General features: G+C 43.3%; 1 protein-coding gene across 2 annotated transcripts in view; it reads right to left on the bottom strand.

Moving 5' to 3' along the window:
* Positions 1–118: 118 nt before the first annotated feature.
* The window catches only part of LOC116716679 (rac GTPase-activating protein 1), a 23,696-nt gene continuing 6,139 nt past the window's right edge, over positions 119–17,675 (bottom strand). The window contains exons 2-17 of one of the 2 annotated variants that reach the window (XM_032557501.1): positions 11,910–12,000; positions 11,632–11,834; positions 11,419–11,558; positions 11,168–11,243; positions 11,035–11,088; positions 10,799–10,897; positions 3,779–3,932; positions 2,760–2,878; positions 2,342–2,506; positions 1,895–1,990; positions 1,537–1,735; positions 1,363–1,465; positions 1,140–1,272; positions 961–1,051; positions 743–854; positions 119–544 (exon numbers count right to left, since the gene is read on the bottom strand). In XM_032557501.1, the coding sequence (XP_032413392.1) occupies positions 499–544; positions 743–854; positions 961–1,051; positions 1,140–1,272; positions 1,363–1,465; positions 1,537–1,735; positions 1,895–1,990; positions 2,342–2,506; positions 2,760–2,878; positions 3,779–3,932; positions 10,799–10,897; positions 11,035–11,088; positions 11,168–11,243; positions 11,419–11,558; positions 11,632–11,834; positions 11,910–11,997 (1,878 nt within the window). In that variant the 5' untranslated portion in view covers positions 11,998–12,000 and the 3' untranslated portion in view covers positions 119–498. The remainder of the gene's footprint in view (positions 545–742; positions 855–960; positions 1,052–1,139; positions 1,273–1,362; positions 1,466–1,536; positions 1,736–1,894; positions 1,991–2,341; positions 2,507–2,759; positions 2,879–3,778; positions 3,933–10,798; positions 10,898–11,034; positions 11,089–11,167; positions 11,244–11,418; positions 11,559–11,631; positions 11,835–11,909; positions 12,001–17,675) is intronic. The other variant, XM_032557502.1, reaches the window with a different exon arrangement.

The following is a 17,675-nucleotide window of genomic DNA, read 5'->3' as shown; positions in this document are numbered from 1 at the left end:
AGTATTCCTGTTGCTGGACTCTCCAAACAGGCTGAGATGGTAGATCTGGGAACATCTCCAGAAAACGATGAAGCGCTTTCAGATCCAACTGAAGGATCTCATGAAACTCACAAGCAAATGTTCTGCAAGACCAAAGCTTTATTTAACATTTTTCATTTCACATTCAGGAAAATCTAGTTTTCTGTAAACATCATCTAGATTAAAAGTTCAAGTCAAATACTTCCAGATTTATTCTTAGTTTAGAAATAAGTTTGAAAAGTTTAGAAGACAACTGGTCAGAACATCCTGGAAAAGCCATCCAGTTTGTCTTAGTAAATGGCCACTTGGTCCAGCTAAGCCCAGCTGAAAGAAGTTCTGTTTTGTAGAGACGGTCAAGTCAAGAGCTGAAAAGCTTCACTTATTTTCCATTTCTGGTGGCATATTTCATAATAAATGTATTTTTTATGGTGAAATGATGGTATCTTTTGCAAGGAGGCTTGGGTCAGTACTTATTGTTGGTCAATAGGGTGAAGTGAAGAACTTCCTTCCAGACTCCACTCCATCTCTGAAAACATCCAAACAAACAGCAAACAATGAGGAGATCACCACAAACTAACAAGTTATTGTGGATGAAAAACATCATGAAATATGTAGTGGAACCTGGTGAACCCAGGGGGCCGGCAGAGGGACACAGAGGACAGACGGTGAGACACAGTGGATCTGAAGCGGACCCTATAGTGGGACCGGTCTGCTCTGGTCTTACGTGGTGCTGAAGTTGTTCCCCGGGTTTCCGATTGTTTCTCGCACAGAACCTGGGCTGGTCATTCTGTAGATGCTCTTTAGCTCTGGAGACGTCAACGGCTGGAACAATCGACCTGAAAACAATTGGATCAGAACTTCAGTGCAAAACCTGAGAAAAGGTTCTGAATTCATATCTGTGTATTTGGGTTCCACTGAGCCCTTCCTCTTGGCTGAGCTTACTAGAGGAGGATGGAGACGAGTTCTGGTCCGTTCCCACGGTGAGGACTTGTCTCCAGTAGTTTTCAGGAATGGACAACAGGCAGTAGACAACCTGGGGACATAAGCAATCATTTGATCCAGATTCACCAAGGGGACCACAACCAGCTCAGAACCGAGGCCGGTAGTTCTTTTAAACAGACCTTTGGCTGAATGGTAGTGTCTTTCAGGATGGTTGTTGGAGACGGCTCAGCGATGCTGTGACCCACTATGGTCGGTCCAAACACTCTGGCCAAGTTGTTCTGGTCCATCTGGCACTGCGGACTCCTCATCACCCTGAATTTCAAGGAGAACAGGTTGGTTCTGAAGACATGACAGCAGGTCTGGGTTCTGTCTGCAGACCTCTGATCTGTTGAAGGTTCTTACTTATGGAGGTGAATCATGAGGAAAGCCAGAGTGTCTCTATTGGCCTTCGGCAGCTCGGATACGGCCCGGTACAGGACAGCAGAACCATTGTCCTCATCCAGCTCTAAAACACAGACACTTTTCAGTGGATGATTAGAGCCGGTTATGAAACAAACTTGCAATTGATTCTTCTACCTGAAGCCTCCATGAAGATCCTGTGTAGCCTGAAAGTGACTAGGGGTTCCCTCAGCCTCCTCAGGAAGTCCTTCAGGACCCCACAGACTACATGGATGTCCTGAACTTTACTGAGCATCAGAGAAGGCTTCCCCTGAAGGATCCGATCTCTGAGATTTCTCACTGGACGCTCTCCCCCAGGAACCCGATACAGGCCTCTCTGAAGAGGACAGGTCAGACACACATGAGACAACGGGGTAGAAAGATACAAGTGGATAGTTCTCTGGTGGATCAGGGTTGTTAAAGTCCAAGAACAGTACACTTAAACAGTACACCGTTCCTACAGAGATCAGAGAAGGAACAATAGCGAAGGTCTCACCTCATGAAGACCCCTCCTCTCAATCTCAGCCACGCAGTCCAAGATGACCTGAGGAACTCTGGGATGGGTCAAAGGAGCAAAAGCTTCCAGAGAGTTCTAAAACAGAGCAGAACTTAAATCAGAGCTACAGACACATCAGTTGGTTCTGTTGGTGTTCTGATGTCTGTCAGATGAAGTCCAGATGGTGGACTTGTGGCCCTGCAGCTTAGTTTGACCATCATTCAGTCGGTTCAAACTTCTTCTCAACACTCAGGGAGGTTCTCTTCCTCCCTGCAGGGAAATCCAGAGCCCGTTTTCTGTCCCCGTCTTCGCCTTCAGTCCCACAGGAGCCTGGAGGCGAGTGAGCTCTACAAACCCAGCAGACCAGAGCGAGTCCAACCTGTCGGTCGCTTATTCTGCAGGCAACCGAATGCAACGGGTCACACTGAGCTAAACCAACAGAGGTACCTTAAGAGGTCCACCTCCTGTCACTCCGCTGGAGGACGAGCAGCTGTTGGGGAAATTCTGTTTGCACTCTGGATGAGCAACAAGCCGACAGTTCCTGCATTTTACAGCCATTTTCCCAAAGCGAATCCTCTTCCCACATGGCATGCAGGTCTCTGGTCGGATCACCTGGAAGGACACTTCAGGTTACTCAGGAACTTTAGGTCAGAGGTCTCAAAGGTCAAGAGTCCACAGGGCTTCTGTCCCGATGCATCCCTACTCTAACACACGTGGATCAACTCAAGGCATGCTGAAGGTGTAGTTCAAGCATTTGATGCCGTTGTGTTGGGCAGGAATGCAGCAGGGCAGCAGCTCTTGAGCAGTTGGACAGCCCTGCATTGGACATAGGGATCCCAGATCATGTCCAGTAAGATTTATGTACCGTTTTAGACAGAAACTCGTGTCTCAAGGACTTTTGAAGAACCGGAACGTTTCTGTCCTCCACAGGAGCGTTAAGCTCCACTGATTTCTCATTGCTGGAGCTCCACAAAGACGTTTGATCTGAGGAGAAGATGGAAAGACCAATCAGAGACCAGAAGTACCTTCTCATCACCAGTTGGACCTCATGGTCCATTTCCCTGCCTTACAGCAGGTCTGATGCAACTGAAATCCAGACAGGATGCAGCACTGAACTGGTACCAAATAGACCAGTACCAAAGCTGCAGTAGGGTTCTGATTGGTTCTGACAAAATTCAGTAGAAAATAAGGGCTTCACGGTGGACCTGAGTTCAAATGATCTAATGGAGATGAACCAGCACCAATTCTGATCCAGAACACTGGATAAAGCAGGATCAGAACTCTGTCACAATTAAACTGCAGCCAGCTGAACAGATCCAACTATGAGGACCAGAACCTTCCATGTGTTTTGATTCTGCAAGAACCACAAATGTATGAGGAACCAACAGAACTCTAACAACAACAATGGTTTCTAAGAAGAAATATGATCCACAACGTCCAAGATAGTCCATCCTGTCCCCTACGGTCCAAACATGCAATTCTCTTAACTGGTTTCTGTCAGCTGATGTTGAGTTTTTGTGGACAGACTGCCCTCTGCTGGTTGTTCTCATGCATTACATATTGTATTTAACTATTTTCTGCTCTGATCCCAGAAGTCCAGACCAAAGCCAGTTCAGGATGGTCCAGACCCGGTCCAGGTTTAGATAATCCAGGCTTGTTGTGGATCCAGACTCCATGTTCTGATTCTTAAAGTCCAAAATCCACAACACATGTCATCTTAAGGAATGCTACCAGACAATTCAGATCTGGTTCTGGAGGGCTAGATTAGCTGTAAAGCAGCGGTGGAACCTGTAGAAAGTTAAAGGTCAAAGTCCCGAAGAAGATCTTTTCCTGGTCATCAGAATCTAAAGATGTAACCCAACTGTGGAAAGAAGAACCACTCACCTCTTCCTCCTGTGCCCCGAACGGAGACGGCCCCCTCCTGGGAGGCGGAGCGAGCCGGGTCATTGGGACAAACCTGTGCGATTCCCAGAACCACGTGGTTCTGTCTGCCTGCATCTGGAGTCGCCACGGATGCCTTCACGATGGTTTCCACTTCCTGAGCAGAACACAGGTTGGAAGCCAGAACCAACAGGTCCCTGCTGGGTTCTGCTAGCTTTTTCATGTCAGCCTCATGTCTTCTGCAGCAAAGCATCATGGGACATTTTCCTGAAAGAAGCTTTTTGAACTTTGTTCGTTTTAGACCAAAGAAAGAGAAGCTGTGATCTCAGAACTGAAGGATTGGGTCTTACAGACCCGGCTGGTCTGATGACTGCAGGCCGCTTTGTGTTCAGATTAGAGTCACAACAACCAGAACCATGAGGTCCAGTGTGGAACATCACCAGAACTATTTTGACACATGCAGTTCTGGGAAAACGGGTTAAATATGAGGCTTCACACGACCTTCAGTCACTCACCCTGTGACGGTGGTGAGTGACTGACGGAGTAGGGAATTGAACCAACAACCCACCAAAGAATTTACTGGAAACATTTTCCACGACACATTCAACAAATGTTTAGTGATCGCATGGGGCAGAGATCCATGTGTTTGTTCATGGAGGAGTTTGTGTGATTTATGGAATAGCACAGCGGAGGAGAAATGATAGAAGGTGAAATGAGTCTACATTAATTATGAGTCTATTACTAATTATTAGATCTTGTGAAGAGTTTTACTTCCAACTTCTTTTCAGGGATACTTTGTATTTGACTCTTTTTATTTGCGTTCAAAATAAAACAAGAGGAGATCCATCTCTATTACAAGTTTGTAATTCTCATCTCATTATTGGGGGACCATAAACAGGAACATTTCTTAAGAAATGCTGCGCAAAACAAAACAAATGCAGGAAAAATGACCCAATTTCAACTACTTAATTATAAATCCCTACAGGAAATTATAAGTCAACTAAGCTCCAGTTCCTGCTGTCTGGATGTCCGACCCACACATTTCTTTAAGAAAGTCCTGCCTGTTATTGCTACTGATCTGATCCAAATAGTAACTCATGGCTCTCTTCAGGTATTTTCCCCCAGGCTTTGAAAACAGCAATATATATATTTATATACGTATATTCCTTTATTTAAGCAGGTAAACCCCGTTGAGATCTAGATCTCATTTTCAAGAGGGACCTGGGCAAAAAAATTGCAATACATAGCAACCTGGTTACAAGATAAAAACAATTAATACATATGCACAATAAAAACAATGACACTGTTTCATAGAATGTTGTTGCCTATCTTTAAGAACCGCTCGAAATAAATCCAGTGAAATCATTTCCGACATCTTAAGTTCAGACTGCAGCTGATTCCAGGCTGTGGGGTAAAACACTGAATGCCTGCTTCCCTTTTTCAGTTCAAAGCGTGGGACATGCAGAAGAATAAAGTTATTGGAGCGAAGAGAACGAGAACTGACAGTTCTATGTAGGAGAGTGGATAAATATGCTGGGGTTAGACCGAGTAAAGATTTATATATCAGGATCATCAGGTGATTGTTTCTCCGTACGCTTAAAGGAGCCAATCAGCTTTTGCGTACAAATCACAATGATGTGCAAGACATCTGCTACCGGTTATAAATCTTAAAGCGCAATGATACAAAGTATTTAATGATTGATGACATTTGGTTGAAGCATTCATATATAAAACATCTCCATAATCCAAAAGTGGCAGGAAAGTTGCTGCTACCAATTTACTTCTAGCTTTGAGAGAGAAACCAGATCCATTTCGGTAATAAAACCCAATCTTCATTTTCAATGTTCATAACAAATTTGCTATGTGATTTTTAAAAGAAAGCTCTTTATCTAGAATAAAGCCAAGCTATTTATAATTACTGACAAACTCAGTTTGTGCTCCTACAGCAGTGGTCAGCAATAGAGGGATTTCTGATAGTTTTCTAGAGTGTGAAAAAAACCTTTGCTTTTGTCTTATCCACATTCAAAACCAACTTCAGTTTGTAAACGTGTTTGAACTACATTGACAGCAGACTGCAAATACTGTATGGCCTGTGATAGTGATGCAGAATAGCAGTAAGTTACTAAATCATCTGCATAAAAATGATAAAAAGCATTTGACAGATTGTCACACGAGTTATTTATATAAATAGAGAATAAAAGTGGACCCAGAACTGAGCCCTGTGGTACACCATTTAAAATAGTAAGGATAGAAGAAGTGAAGCCAGTTGAACTCTCTGGGTTCTGTTTGACAGATAATCAGCTACCAACATGGTAGCTTGATGCTAGAGCCAATCCTGTGTAGAATTTCAATTAAAAGCCTGGTTTACTGTCAAATGCCTTTGATAAATCAATAAATAAAGCAACACAAAGTTTTTTGTTATCAAGAGCCTGGATAAGATCATTACAAACCTTTAAAGTGGCAGTAACAGTAATAAGTTTCTTTATAAAACCAGACTGTACATTTTGTAAAACAGAATTTGAATCTAAAAAAAAATATTCAATTGATCTGCGAATATTTTTTCAAAACTTTTTGCTAGGATACATAGTTTAGAAATTGGTCTGTAATTGTGTACCTGTGACGATTCCCCACCTTTAAATAGAGGCAAAACAAATGCTGATTTCCAGACACTAGGGATTTTGTTAGAGATTAGATTAAAATATGAGACAATGGCTCTGCTATAAACTCTGCAGCCAACTTTAGATTAAAAGCTGGCTGCAGTAAAAAAGTAATCAAACCACTGATAAAAAAACAACAATCTGGACAAATCACTACTGCAGAATTACAGGCTGACCTCTGACCTCCCATTCATCATCAAAGTTATTGAAAAAGTTGTTTAAACAATTAAATAGCTTCCTAACCAACCTCTTTGACTCCTTCCAGTCTGGTTTCCAGTCTCACCACACCACAGAGACTGGCCTAGTCAAAGTATTTAATGATATCCATATAAATACGGACTGTGGGAGAACCACAGTGCTGGTTCTGTTGGACCTCAGTGTCGACAATGACATATTACTGAATCGACTGGAGAGTTGGGTCGGACTCTCTGGTCCAGTGCTTGCTAAAGAGGAACGATCTAGAGCTATAGATCTAGAGTTATAGATCTAGAGTCAATGCACAGCTTCAGTTATTACAACTGAAAACCAGCGATCAGCCAGAAACCTGGGAGTAGTGATGGACTCTGACCTGAACCTCCAGAGCCACATAAAGACAGTTACAAAGTCGGCCTTCTATCACCTGAAGAACATTTCCAGGATTAAAGGACTAATGTCTCAGCCAGATCTAGAGAAACTCATCCATGCGTTCATCTTCAGTCGTATTGATTATTGCAACAGCGTCTTCACAGGTCTGTCCAACAAATCAATCAAACAGCTGCAGCTGATCCAGAATGCTGCTGCTGGCGTTCTGACTAAAACCAGGAAGATAGAGCACATAACACCAGTTTTAAAGTCCCTCCACTGGCTCCCTGTAGCTCAAAGAATAGACTTTAAAATACTGTTAGTTTATAAATTACTGAACGGCTTAGCACCACAATACATTAAAGATCTGCTGTTGTTGTATCAACCTTCCAGACCTCTCAGGTTCTGGTTCTGCTCTGCATTCCCAGAACCAAACGAGGAGAAGCAGCTTTCAGCATCTATGCACCACAAATTTGGAACAAACTTCCAGAAAACTGTAAAACAGTTGAAACACTGACTTCTTTTAAAACTCGACTAAAAACCCACCTGTTTAGGATTGTATTTGAAATGTAATCAATTACTAATTTATTGATGGAAGTTGACTTAATGTCATGGTCTGATTGTTGATTTTATGTTGCAATTGCACAAAAATCCGTGAGGAACGACGGAGTCCCAGAGCGAAATTCCGTGAAAGAGGTGAACGGAGCCTGGTGCCAGAAGAAAAACGTTGAAAGGCTGTTTTAAACTGCGTGACTGAGATTGAATAAGAATACCAATAGGTATTTGGTTCCATGTAACACAGTAGGAGTGGAACCGGTAAACCTTTTACGGATGCAAAAGCAAGAACCCCCACTTGATGACATTGTGTTTCTGTGTTTGATATGATGTAAAGCACTTTGAAATGCCTTGCTGCTGAAATGTGCTATACAAATAACATTTTGGTGGGGGGTCGGCAAAGTTACATAGAAATGCAACATAAAATGTGGTTTAGAAAGTTTTTAAACCACATTCAAGCTGTAGGACCAAAAATGAATAGTAATGTATATCAAACATGTTTTATTCTCAGTAAACAACCTGCAGACAAATACAACTAAAATTCAAATGTTGCTTCTATACGAGTTTTGTTCAGTCTGACTGATCTAATCGCTGCTACACCTTTACAAAAATTTAAGGTTCTAAATAAAAAAGCTTTAATGAATAACTGCTCTTATTAAAATTCCTCAAACATTGATTTATTGAAATGGCTCTCAATAGAAGTTATGGGCTATTTAAATGATAACTTGTTAAGTTGCTTTATTTTAAAGCAGTTTTTAGTTTTGCCATGTCCTTGGTGACAAAGAACAAATAATTAGATAGAAATGAATGTCTGGGGGGTATTATAACTTAAATGTAACATTTAAAACAGTGGTCCCCAACCCCCAGGCCACGGACTGGTACCGGTCGGTAGACCAATTGGTACCGGGCCGCACAAGAAATAATTAACTATTTCCGTTTTATGCATTATTTGAGTCTATAGGATCTTTTATTTTGAAAATCTTTTAACCGGATTCTTTCGGTTCCGTCTTGCCGCCAACATGGAGCCACAAGCAGCAAAATGAGTCAGAAACGGATCAGATTCTTTGCAAAGGGGAAAAGGAGGATGGATTTATCCCGGCAGGTGATTCCCACAGTCCAAGCTCTGCATGATATGGTGACCGGATGTTAATGAGGCAATGAAGCTTCAAGCTGCTTCTCCACTAGAGACCAAGAACCCTGAGCATCAGCAACACTTCCGGTCTCATCGTCTCTCGTCTCTCCCAGATGGACCGTCTGGTTGCAGAGAAACAAGCTCAGGGCTCCATTAGTCGTTATCCTGAGTTAAAGTTTTCACCAAAGTAAAATGTTTGTTTTTGTGGCGCATCTGTATCTTATTTTGAAGGGATATTAAACGTTACCATAGCGACCAGAGTCAGAGAGCGTTAGGGCAGTGGAGAGACGAGAGGAGAGGAGCTTGTGAGTTTTAGGTCTGGTTCACGCGGCACGATTTAAGGATTGTCGGCTGATTTTCCAAACCTCTGTGACCACAGAGCCGATAAAAGTCCAACAGGTTCGGTCGGTTCGTGAGTCCAGCAGCAACACACCACAGAACCGATTCCAGAAGAAAATCCAGTAAAACGCCCAACATACCAAACGTGAATTTAGAATAATCAAGCAGCAGTGATAGTTTGCGGCTCATTTTAAGCGATAAAAGACGAGACAAAAAGAAAAGGCGTTTGATAAAAGACGGCGGAGCAGCCGCTCTATTTGCTGCACTATGATTTGGAGGTGAGTACATATTTTCATAGTCAACATTTTTAACTGAATAAACATCCATGTTTATTAAGCACATGATAGTTTCCACATATCTCCGATGTCCACCGGACTCTCGGTTGCGCCATGTTATCTGTTTGGGATTCCCCTCCGTGCTTACGTCACCGCGTTTTCTGATTGGCTACCTGTCATATTCAACAGGTTGCGTTTTCGCTCCCAGTTAAGGAAACCAGGGCAAAAAATGTAAAATTGTGCCGTGTGAACTAGGCTTTAGCTTACACTCCAGCATGCAGAAGCCTTATCTGACGATTCACTCCCCCCCATCCCAACCGGGCCACAGTAAAATAGCCAAGTCTTGACCGGTCCGAGGTGAGAAAAAGGTTTGGACCACTGATTTAAAGCACCAGGGTTTATATAGAAAAATGTTCAGATTTTATTTTGTGGTTTTAAAGGCTCTACGTTGAAGACGGTGAGAAATAAAAGCACAACTTTCTATTTTTTCTATCCGTTCCCTCTTCTGTTCTCGGCTCCAACACTCTAACCTCCCTCCTGTTTCAAACTCTTCTAATTAACTAAAAGTTAAAGAGCTAAATATGACTGAGATGTTTACTACCTTTGACAAAAAAAGCTTAGGTCTATGAAAGCAGTGTAGCAGGTTTGTTAAAGAGGCAGCTTATCATAATTCAACCAAAGTAATGAAATAAACTGCAGGCTGATTTTTATTGTTCATGTGTTTCTTATTGAGAAGTGAAAGTAAATAAAATGTTTACATGTCTTTTGATTTAAGTATTTACTTACTGGAGGGTATTTTATTTGAGATGCAGAGCCACAGCTAACAGCTAGCAGCTAATAGCTAGCTCCTCTCTTCAGCTGCTGTTGCTCCTCCTACACTTTGGACTGAACCATTGTTCTAATAATGGTAGGGGGGACCTAAAAATTCATTCTTATTTTTTTCTGAGATAAATGGCAGATTTATTTCGTTCTTTGTTTCTTTTTTTTGCCTTTTCATATTGATATTATTTAAATGCAACTGTTTCTTCAATGAGTTTTTTTGGGGGTGGGGGGGCAATTCTAGACTTTTCCAAGATTGGGGGTCCGGACCCCCCGATGCCCCTGCGATTTACGCCTATGCTCTGTTATCAAAAGTATATTCTTAGATTGTGTTTCATATCTGAGATTAATGCTGCTTATTAACTAAAACAAAACAAACAACAATAATGGATCCACAACCAGCAGGAAGTCTGGATCTATCCATCGTTTTCTGGTCGATCCAATATGAGGTACGACTCCTCGTCTACCCGACCCGGACCACCACACCTAACCCGAACCAGAACAGCCATCAGTTTCCTGAGATGTGCCTCAGTCTACTTCAGCAGCTGGTTCCAATGTTCAACTTGACCTTCAACAGGAGGACAACCATCATCAGTTCTGTTGGGTCCAGCTGTCAGGAACTCCTATTCCAGTCTGAGGTTCTGGTCTTCAAGAAGAAAACAAACCATCTTTGGGTTTTCCTCACCTTCTCAACTGTTCTCCTCTCCTGGATCTCTGCAGACACATTCCCAATTCTGCTCCACTTCGCCACTGGACCTCCGACCGGCTGACCCATAGAGGAGCGCTTCACGAACCCACCGGACCGACAAGGACAGAGACGGGCCAACAGGGTGAGGATGGAAGACAGGAGGACATCAAGAGGACAGGATGAAGACCAAGATCATTGTCAGCTTCTCGGGTTCAGAGCCAATCAGAACTCACCCTCCGCTCTCGGGCTCGAGACCTCAGAGGTTTGATCAGCGTGGTGTCCAGGTCCTGATATATGAAGACAAACGTCCTCTGATCAGTGGGACAGTCCTGTCCCTGTGTGGGTGTGTGTGTGTGTGTGTCCTACCACATAGTCTTCGGTGCGGTCGTAGCTGATGTCAGAGTGGGATAAGAAGGACGACTCGTCGATGACAGACAACCTGCTGGGAGACGATCAGACGGGTCAACGACAGCCGACCAGGTTGGATGGTTCTAGAGAGCTGCTCTGGACGCGACTGGTCTGGTCTGGTTCTGAAACGGTTGTGCTTGGAAAACCAGGAGCATCGTCTGCAGCTTTACCTCCTGTCCTGCCACTAGAACCTGTTTCTGTCCCCTCACCTCTTGGTGCTGCGGCGCAGCGTGGCGTTGGCTCCTTGCTGGTTGAGTTTTGCTAAGAGGTTTTTCTGCTCGTCGTTCAGAGAAACGTTGAACTTTCCATCTTGGACCAGGATGTCACACATGAGCTGCATCTGCCTCTCCTGCAAGCGGTCGGCGTCGTTAGCGTCTCCCGCAGGCTGCGGCTGAGATCAGAAACCTGTCAGCTTCCCTCACCAGGTGCTGGTAGTCGGCCTCCACCTTGTGCCGCTTCCTCATCTCCACGTCCACCTGGTTCCGGGCGTGTTTCAGTTGGATCTCCAGAGCCGCTTTGGCCACGTCCGACTTCACCAGCAGCTCCTTGAAGCGCTTCAGCTCTGCCTCCGCCCGCTGCCAGCTCCGCCTCACCGCCTCCAGGTTCTGCACCACGCTCAGGCATTCTGCAGGGACACGAGACCATCAGAACCAGAACCAGACGACCCGTCAGAAAAAGGACCGCCAGGATTGGTTCTCGCCTCGCTCCACAGCCATGCTGCTCTCCTCCATGTGGATCCGCTGCAGAACCAGAGCCAGAAGCTCCTCCATCTGGAGTCGAGCGTCCATCACCTGGAGGACAGAGGCATGGGAGAAGAGTGAAACCAGACCGGACCAGAATCTGACCCAAATATAAAACCAAAGATATAATTAGATCTTTAGAGCTTCAGGAAGCGACCCAGTTCTACTGCCAGAAAAACTTACTCTGGTTCTTCAGAACCGGTTCTGACTGGAAAGTGTAGGGGTGGTTCTGGACCTCTGGTTTGTTGGGAACCAGAATTCACATCAATGTTTAGCTTATGTAATCATTGATAATTGTAATCAATAGATTATTAATGAAATGTAAATTCTTTTGTTTAATCGGGTCAAAAACTCCAGCAGAACAGAAACAAAACTGAAGTTATCATTTTTGGACCTAAAGAGGAATGATCTAGACTTATAGATCTAGAGTCAACACACAGCTTCAGGTTTTACAGCTGGAAACCAGTTATCTGACCTGAAATCTGGGAGTAATGATGACCTTTGACCCAACCCTCCAGAGCCACATAAAGCCGTTTCCAGAGTGGGCCTTCTCCCAGCTGCAGAATATTTCCAGAACCAGAGACTAAAGTCTCAGATCAGAGAAACTCATCCAGGCTTTGATTCCTGCAGATCTGACTGACAACCCAACGGTCCAGAACGCTGCTGCTGGAGTTCTGACTAGAACCAGGAGGATAGAGACACCACCCGGTTCTACACCACCCGGTTCTACAGTCCTTCACTGAGAGACTTTAAACTGCTGGTAGTTTAGAAATCAATGAACAGATTAAAGATCTGCTGCTGCTGCTGGATCAACCCGTTAGTTCTGGTTCTGGTTTCCATCCAGAACCAAACATGGAGAAGCAGCATTCAACTTCTATTCACCACAGATCTGGAACAAACTTCCAGAAAACTACAAAACAGCCGAAACAGAGTTTCTTTAAGTCCTGACTAAAACCCATCTGGTTGGAGTAGCTCTGAATCAAAATTGATTAAGAATTTAACGACGGGCGTTGCTGTGGCGCAGGGGTGGAGAACAGCCTTAGTCCTGGAAATGTGGCCGTCGCAGGTTCGATTCCTGGCCTGGTGACCTTTGCCCCATGTCTTCTCTCATCACCCTCTTTCCTGTCAAATAAAAGCCACTAGAGCCAATAAAACCTTTAGAAGAATTTAACGACGGCTCGTAACTAAATGTTGATTCTGTTGCATAACTTTATGATCTGACATGCCTTGTTGCTGAAATGTGCTATACAAATAAAACTTGATTGAAGGAATGATCAGTGAAGCGCTGACTTCTAAACAAATCAGAGAATTTATTAACAAAATAGTCTGAATTGTTCCATAAATAATAATCATAAATTATTCTCTTTCTTTCAGTGCTGGCAGTTACTAATGATGATACGCAATGAATATAGATATCTAATGATAATATTGGAAACAAATCAGAACAAAATGAACTGGAATAATGAAAAAAAATAACTTTAAGGCTAATTAAACAGGAACTCAAGCCGGATTAGTTTTAAAAGATTTAGCAGTGGAAGTCAGGATGTCTGTCTAAGGTCAGAGGTCAGGTTGATCCAAAGTTTAGGAGCTGGACAAGGTCGATCTCCATCCTGATTAAAAACCAGAAGCAGCTGATCAGATAGATCAGCGGGTCGGTGTCAGGAACCTGACGAAGACGAAAGCATTTATTCATCATCAAAAACCCCCAAAACAATCAAATCTATTCTGTGTAACAGTTATGGGCTAAGCAGCTAACTGCGGCTACATAAGCAGCATCAGAAGAGTGGCCCTTTAAGGAGCCTGAGGCGTGAAAAAACAGGAGGCAGTGCTTTTAGTTTTGGTGAATATATATTAAGTGATTTGAATAAAAAAAAAACATACAATTACAACAACACAATGAGACACATGAGAACTGACTCAGAATAAATTGATTTCCAAATCATAAAGTCCATAATCCATTCCTAGCTCGCCATCTTTCGATCCAGATGAGGATCTGATCCGACAGGTGGAAAAAAAAACCCGACCTAAAAGGTCAGAAAACTCATTAAGTGTTTATCAAAAACAAATATAATACAAAGGAAATAATTATTAAATTTAAACATCTAGTTTATGCATACTAAATGCAAATGCAATAATTAGATTCCTAATAATTAAACATTTCAATCAGGTTAAATTAACCATAATTTAAATTAAAAAAAAAAACTATCATATTTCAACTAATCAATTTAAAGTTAAAGTGCTAAAGTTAAAGTGCACTTCCAAAATATCAATTAAGAAAAATAAAATAAATTAATCATCAAATACTCAAGCAGAGTGAGGGAAGGAAAATAAATAAATAAATAAATAAATATGTTGCGCAATATCAACTTAAGTGTAGCTACATTCTGTTCTGATCAATTTTATCTTAAACTTCAGTGCCTCAGCATCAATGTAAAGGTGTCAGAACACAAAATTCAGCAACAAGTTACCTTTTAGAAGAGAGTGGGCCGTACTGAGCCACAATCAGCACCAACAGAATCCCGGTGACGGTCCAGGTAACAATGCCAGTGATTCTAATAAAACAACGCTCCAATGAGCAATCGAGCAGAAGTACCAAATGTAAAAGTAATACTGTTATCAAATAACAAACTCACCCAGCAATCAAATCAATAGGTTCAAAGATTTTTGGAGGAATTCTTGAGGAAGACGCCAACAGCAAACCACAATCAGTGGAACAGGTGAGGATCTTTTACTGCGCACTGGAGGCGGGGCTTTACATAAGTTAGCCGAGTTTGGGCAACACAGGAAGTGGGCCCGCAAAACTAAAAGTCCTTTACTAATTGCGGGTTACATGTGACACGGAGGAGAAAACTGTCAGTTTACCTAAGATTTTCTGTTAGAAACCGAGTTGCAGCATTCTGAGCAACCCAACATGATCACATTACAAACCATTTGGTTAGGCCTCAACTGGAAGAAACGCTTCTTTAAGACTGTTGGATGATTTAAACTCCGAGTTTAAATCATTCTCAAATTAGCAACAGACTTTCAAATTCAGCTGAAGAGAGCCAAGATTCACAGAAAGAGATCCTGACAGAAACACGGATGAACAAAATTCCTTCAGTTTTTTCATGGTTAAAGTTTGGTGCCATCTGGACGTTTCCACAGAGGGTTGATGGAACCATTGACCCATTAATCGATCTGGCAATCAGGCAACAATCAACAGACCAGAGCCTTAGAACAGAGACGAGAGGAAGTGGAAAAGCATCGCTGACATTAACACAAAGTGTCATGGCTGCTCCGGTATCCCCAACAGCAATAAAAGGATTCTGTAGTCAACAGCATGGTAGACCAGGTCAAAGGTCAAAGGCCCTTTGATCACCAAGTGACCAGAGCCATTAGATAAAAGGTTCTCATTTAAAAACCTTCACTAAGGCCGTTTCTGTTCCAACCCAGGTCTTCAGTTTGTTCTGGTCCAAGTTCTAGAGCAAATGTTCAGATGAAACTGTTGCTCCTCCACTGAAAAACAAGAACAGCTCATCCAAGTTCAGTAAATTACTTCAGTTTACAACAAGTGACTGAAGTTAAAAATACATTCATCAAGTTGAAAGTGAGAAATTAATTTGGATAAACTTCATTTAATAAAAGGCTGAGAGTTGAAGCCATTTATTTGACTTGGACCAACGATTCTCCTTTTTTCAGTGTTGGATATTTGCAGATTTCAGCAGAATGAAACAAGAGAAAATCTGCTGACATGGTCTGAGCGACCAGACCCACCTCAGGCTGACGCTGTCGGACCGGAACCACGGAACCAAGAACAGAACCTGTGAAGTTCCACAGGCTGAAATCATCTTCATGAAGGTTCGGGACCAGACAGGCTGGCGGTTCTCCAGAACTTCGACTCAAATCTTTTCAGTAAAGGTCAGATCCAACGGAACCAGAACCGGAAGAGGAAGCCGCCGAAGCTGCTTCACTTGCAGGAAACTGAGTTTTATTCTTCTGGACTTTTAGGTTTTCAGCAATTAACCAACATTTCAGTCATCAAAATGTTCTGATTAAACACAATATTCTAATTTAAAATGTTGTTAGATTAGCCCGTCCCTTTCCGAACGTGGGTTCAGGTTCTGACCCATCAACTGCTTCACCTGAGCTCAACTCACCTGCTGCACCGAGCCGTACCGGAAGTTTAGCGGCCATGCGCCAGAGCCAAATATGAAGCGAAGCGTCACGTGACCGTAGTGACGTTTTCTTCATCGCTCGAATCTTAACGCGGGTTGGCCGGAATCCTCCCGGGTCCAACTCGCTTCAAACAGCTGAGTCCAACGTCATAATGACGTCATTATGTGACTCAGGTGTGCTGAAGCAGAGACACATCTAAAGGTCACCGGAGTTCAGGCTCATCATCATCATCATCATCATCATCATCATCGTTGTGAGCCTTGAGGAGGTTCTGGTCCGTTCTGGAATTGGTTCTGATGGGTTCAGAGTCTAGAACTGCCCAGACTGGTTCTGGTTCAGAACCTGGAAGACCCTCAAGATCATTCACTCTGAACTTCTAGGTCCAGAACCAGAACTAGCTGGTCTGTTGATGGGTCTGAAGAACCAGTAGTAGAAATATAGACCTGACAACTGGGCCGGGTACTGAAGAACTTTAAGTACCAGCAGAACCTTAAAAAGCGTTTTCAGATGGACGGTATCAACACAGAAAGTTCTGATCCACATCAGGGCCCCTGCAGCAGCTGTAATGGGTCTGGTTCTGGTGAAAGGCCCAGAATCAGAACCTTCAGTGATCCATTCTACAAGCTGCAAAGGTATGAAAACAAACAGAACCTGAAAGAACAAGAATAAAATAACTGCCTGAATATACACAGACCCGGTTCAACTGAAACATTAACCTGAAGGTTCTGGAGACCAAACCCGGTCTCTGGTGAACATCAAGCCTGCTGGTTCAGTTCAGTTCAGTTCAGTTCTGCTGTTCTTTATAAATGAATGGTTTCAGTTCAATCCTCTGATCCTCGTTATAAATCGATGCATTAAACTCAGTTTATTATTCATAAAGTTTCTGAGGAAACGCAGCAGAACATGGAGTCATTGACCCACAGCATCACTCCTCCTGAACCAGCAGGGGGCGACAGCAGAGAGGAAAAACTCCTCTTTAACAGGAAGAAACCTCCAGGAGAACCAGAACCAGAACTGGGTTCAGTACCAGCGGCCGGCTGGAGGTTTGACAAAACAGAGCATAAGAACTGAGAAGTTTCTAATGAAAGTACAAAGTTAGCAGCAGGATCAGGTGATGCTCCGCCTCCAGGAAGAAATCAGCCAATCAGAGCACCAGATCAGGTGGAGCTTCTATGGAGAGAAAACAAAACGTTAGTGGTTGGAATAGCAGCAGGAGCCTGTAGCATCATGACTGCAGCGATGGCTCGGGATGACCCCGATCAGCTTCAACTGGAACCAGAACCATCACGATGGCAACACCGCTGACAGGAGGTTCTACAGAACTTCCCGGGTCAGAACCAGAGGCAGTTGGATCTGTTGGTTCTGAACACCTCACCAGGTTCTTCTAGAACTCCCTCAGTAAAACAGTAGAACCCGATTGGTTCTGATTGGTCCATTCAGACAGGCTGGCAGAACCACAGGAGGCGTTTGAGGCTCCTTCTAAAATCAGAAATCTGAGCGTCCGATGGGTCTGCAGGAGCTCGGTCGATCCTTGTGATCGATCCAATCCGGATCACCTGACCCAGTTCTGG

The sequence above is a fragment of the Xiphophorus hellerii genome, unplaced genomic scaffold (genome assembly GCF_003331165.1).
Source record: "Xiphophorus hellerii strain 12219 unplaced genomic scaffold, Xiphophorus_hellerii-4.1 PGA_scaffold_78__1_contigs__length_500000, whole genome shotgun sequence".
NCBI lineage: Eukaryota > Metazoa > Chordata > Actinopteri > Cyprinodontiformes > Poeciliidae > Xiphophorus > Xiphophorus hellerii.
This window is presented reverse-complemented; position numbering and strand designations above follow the sequence as displayed.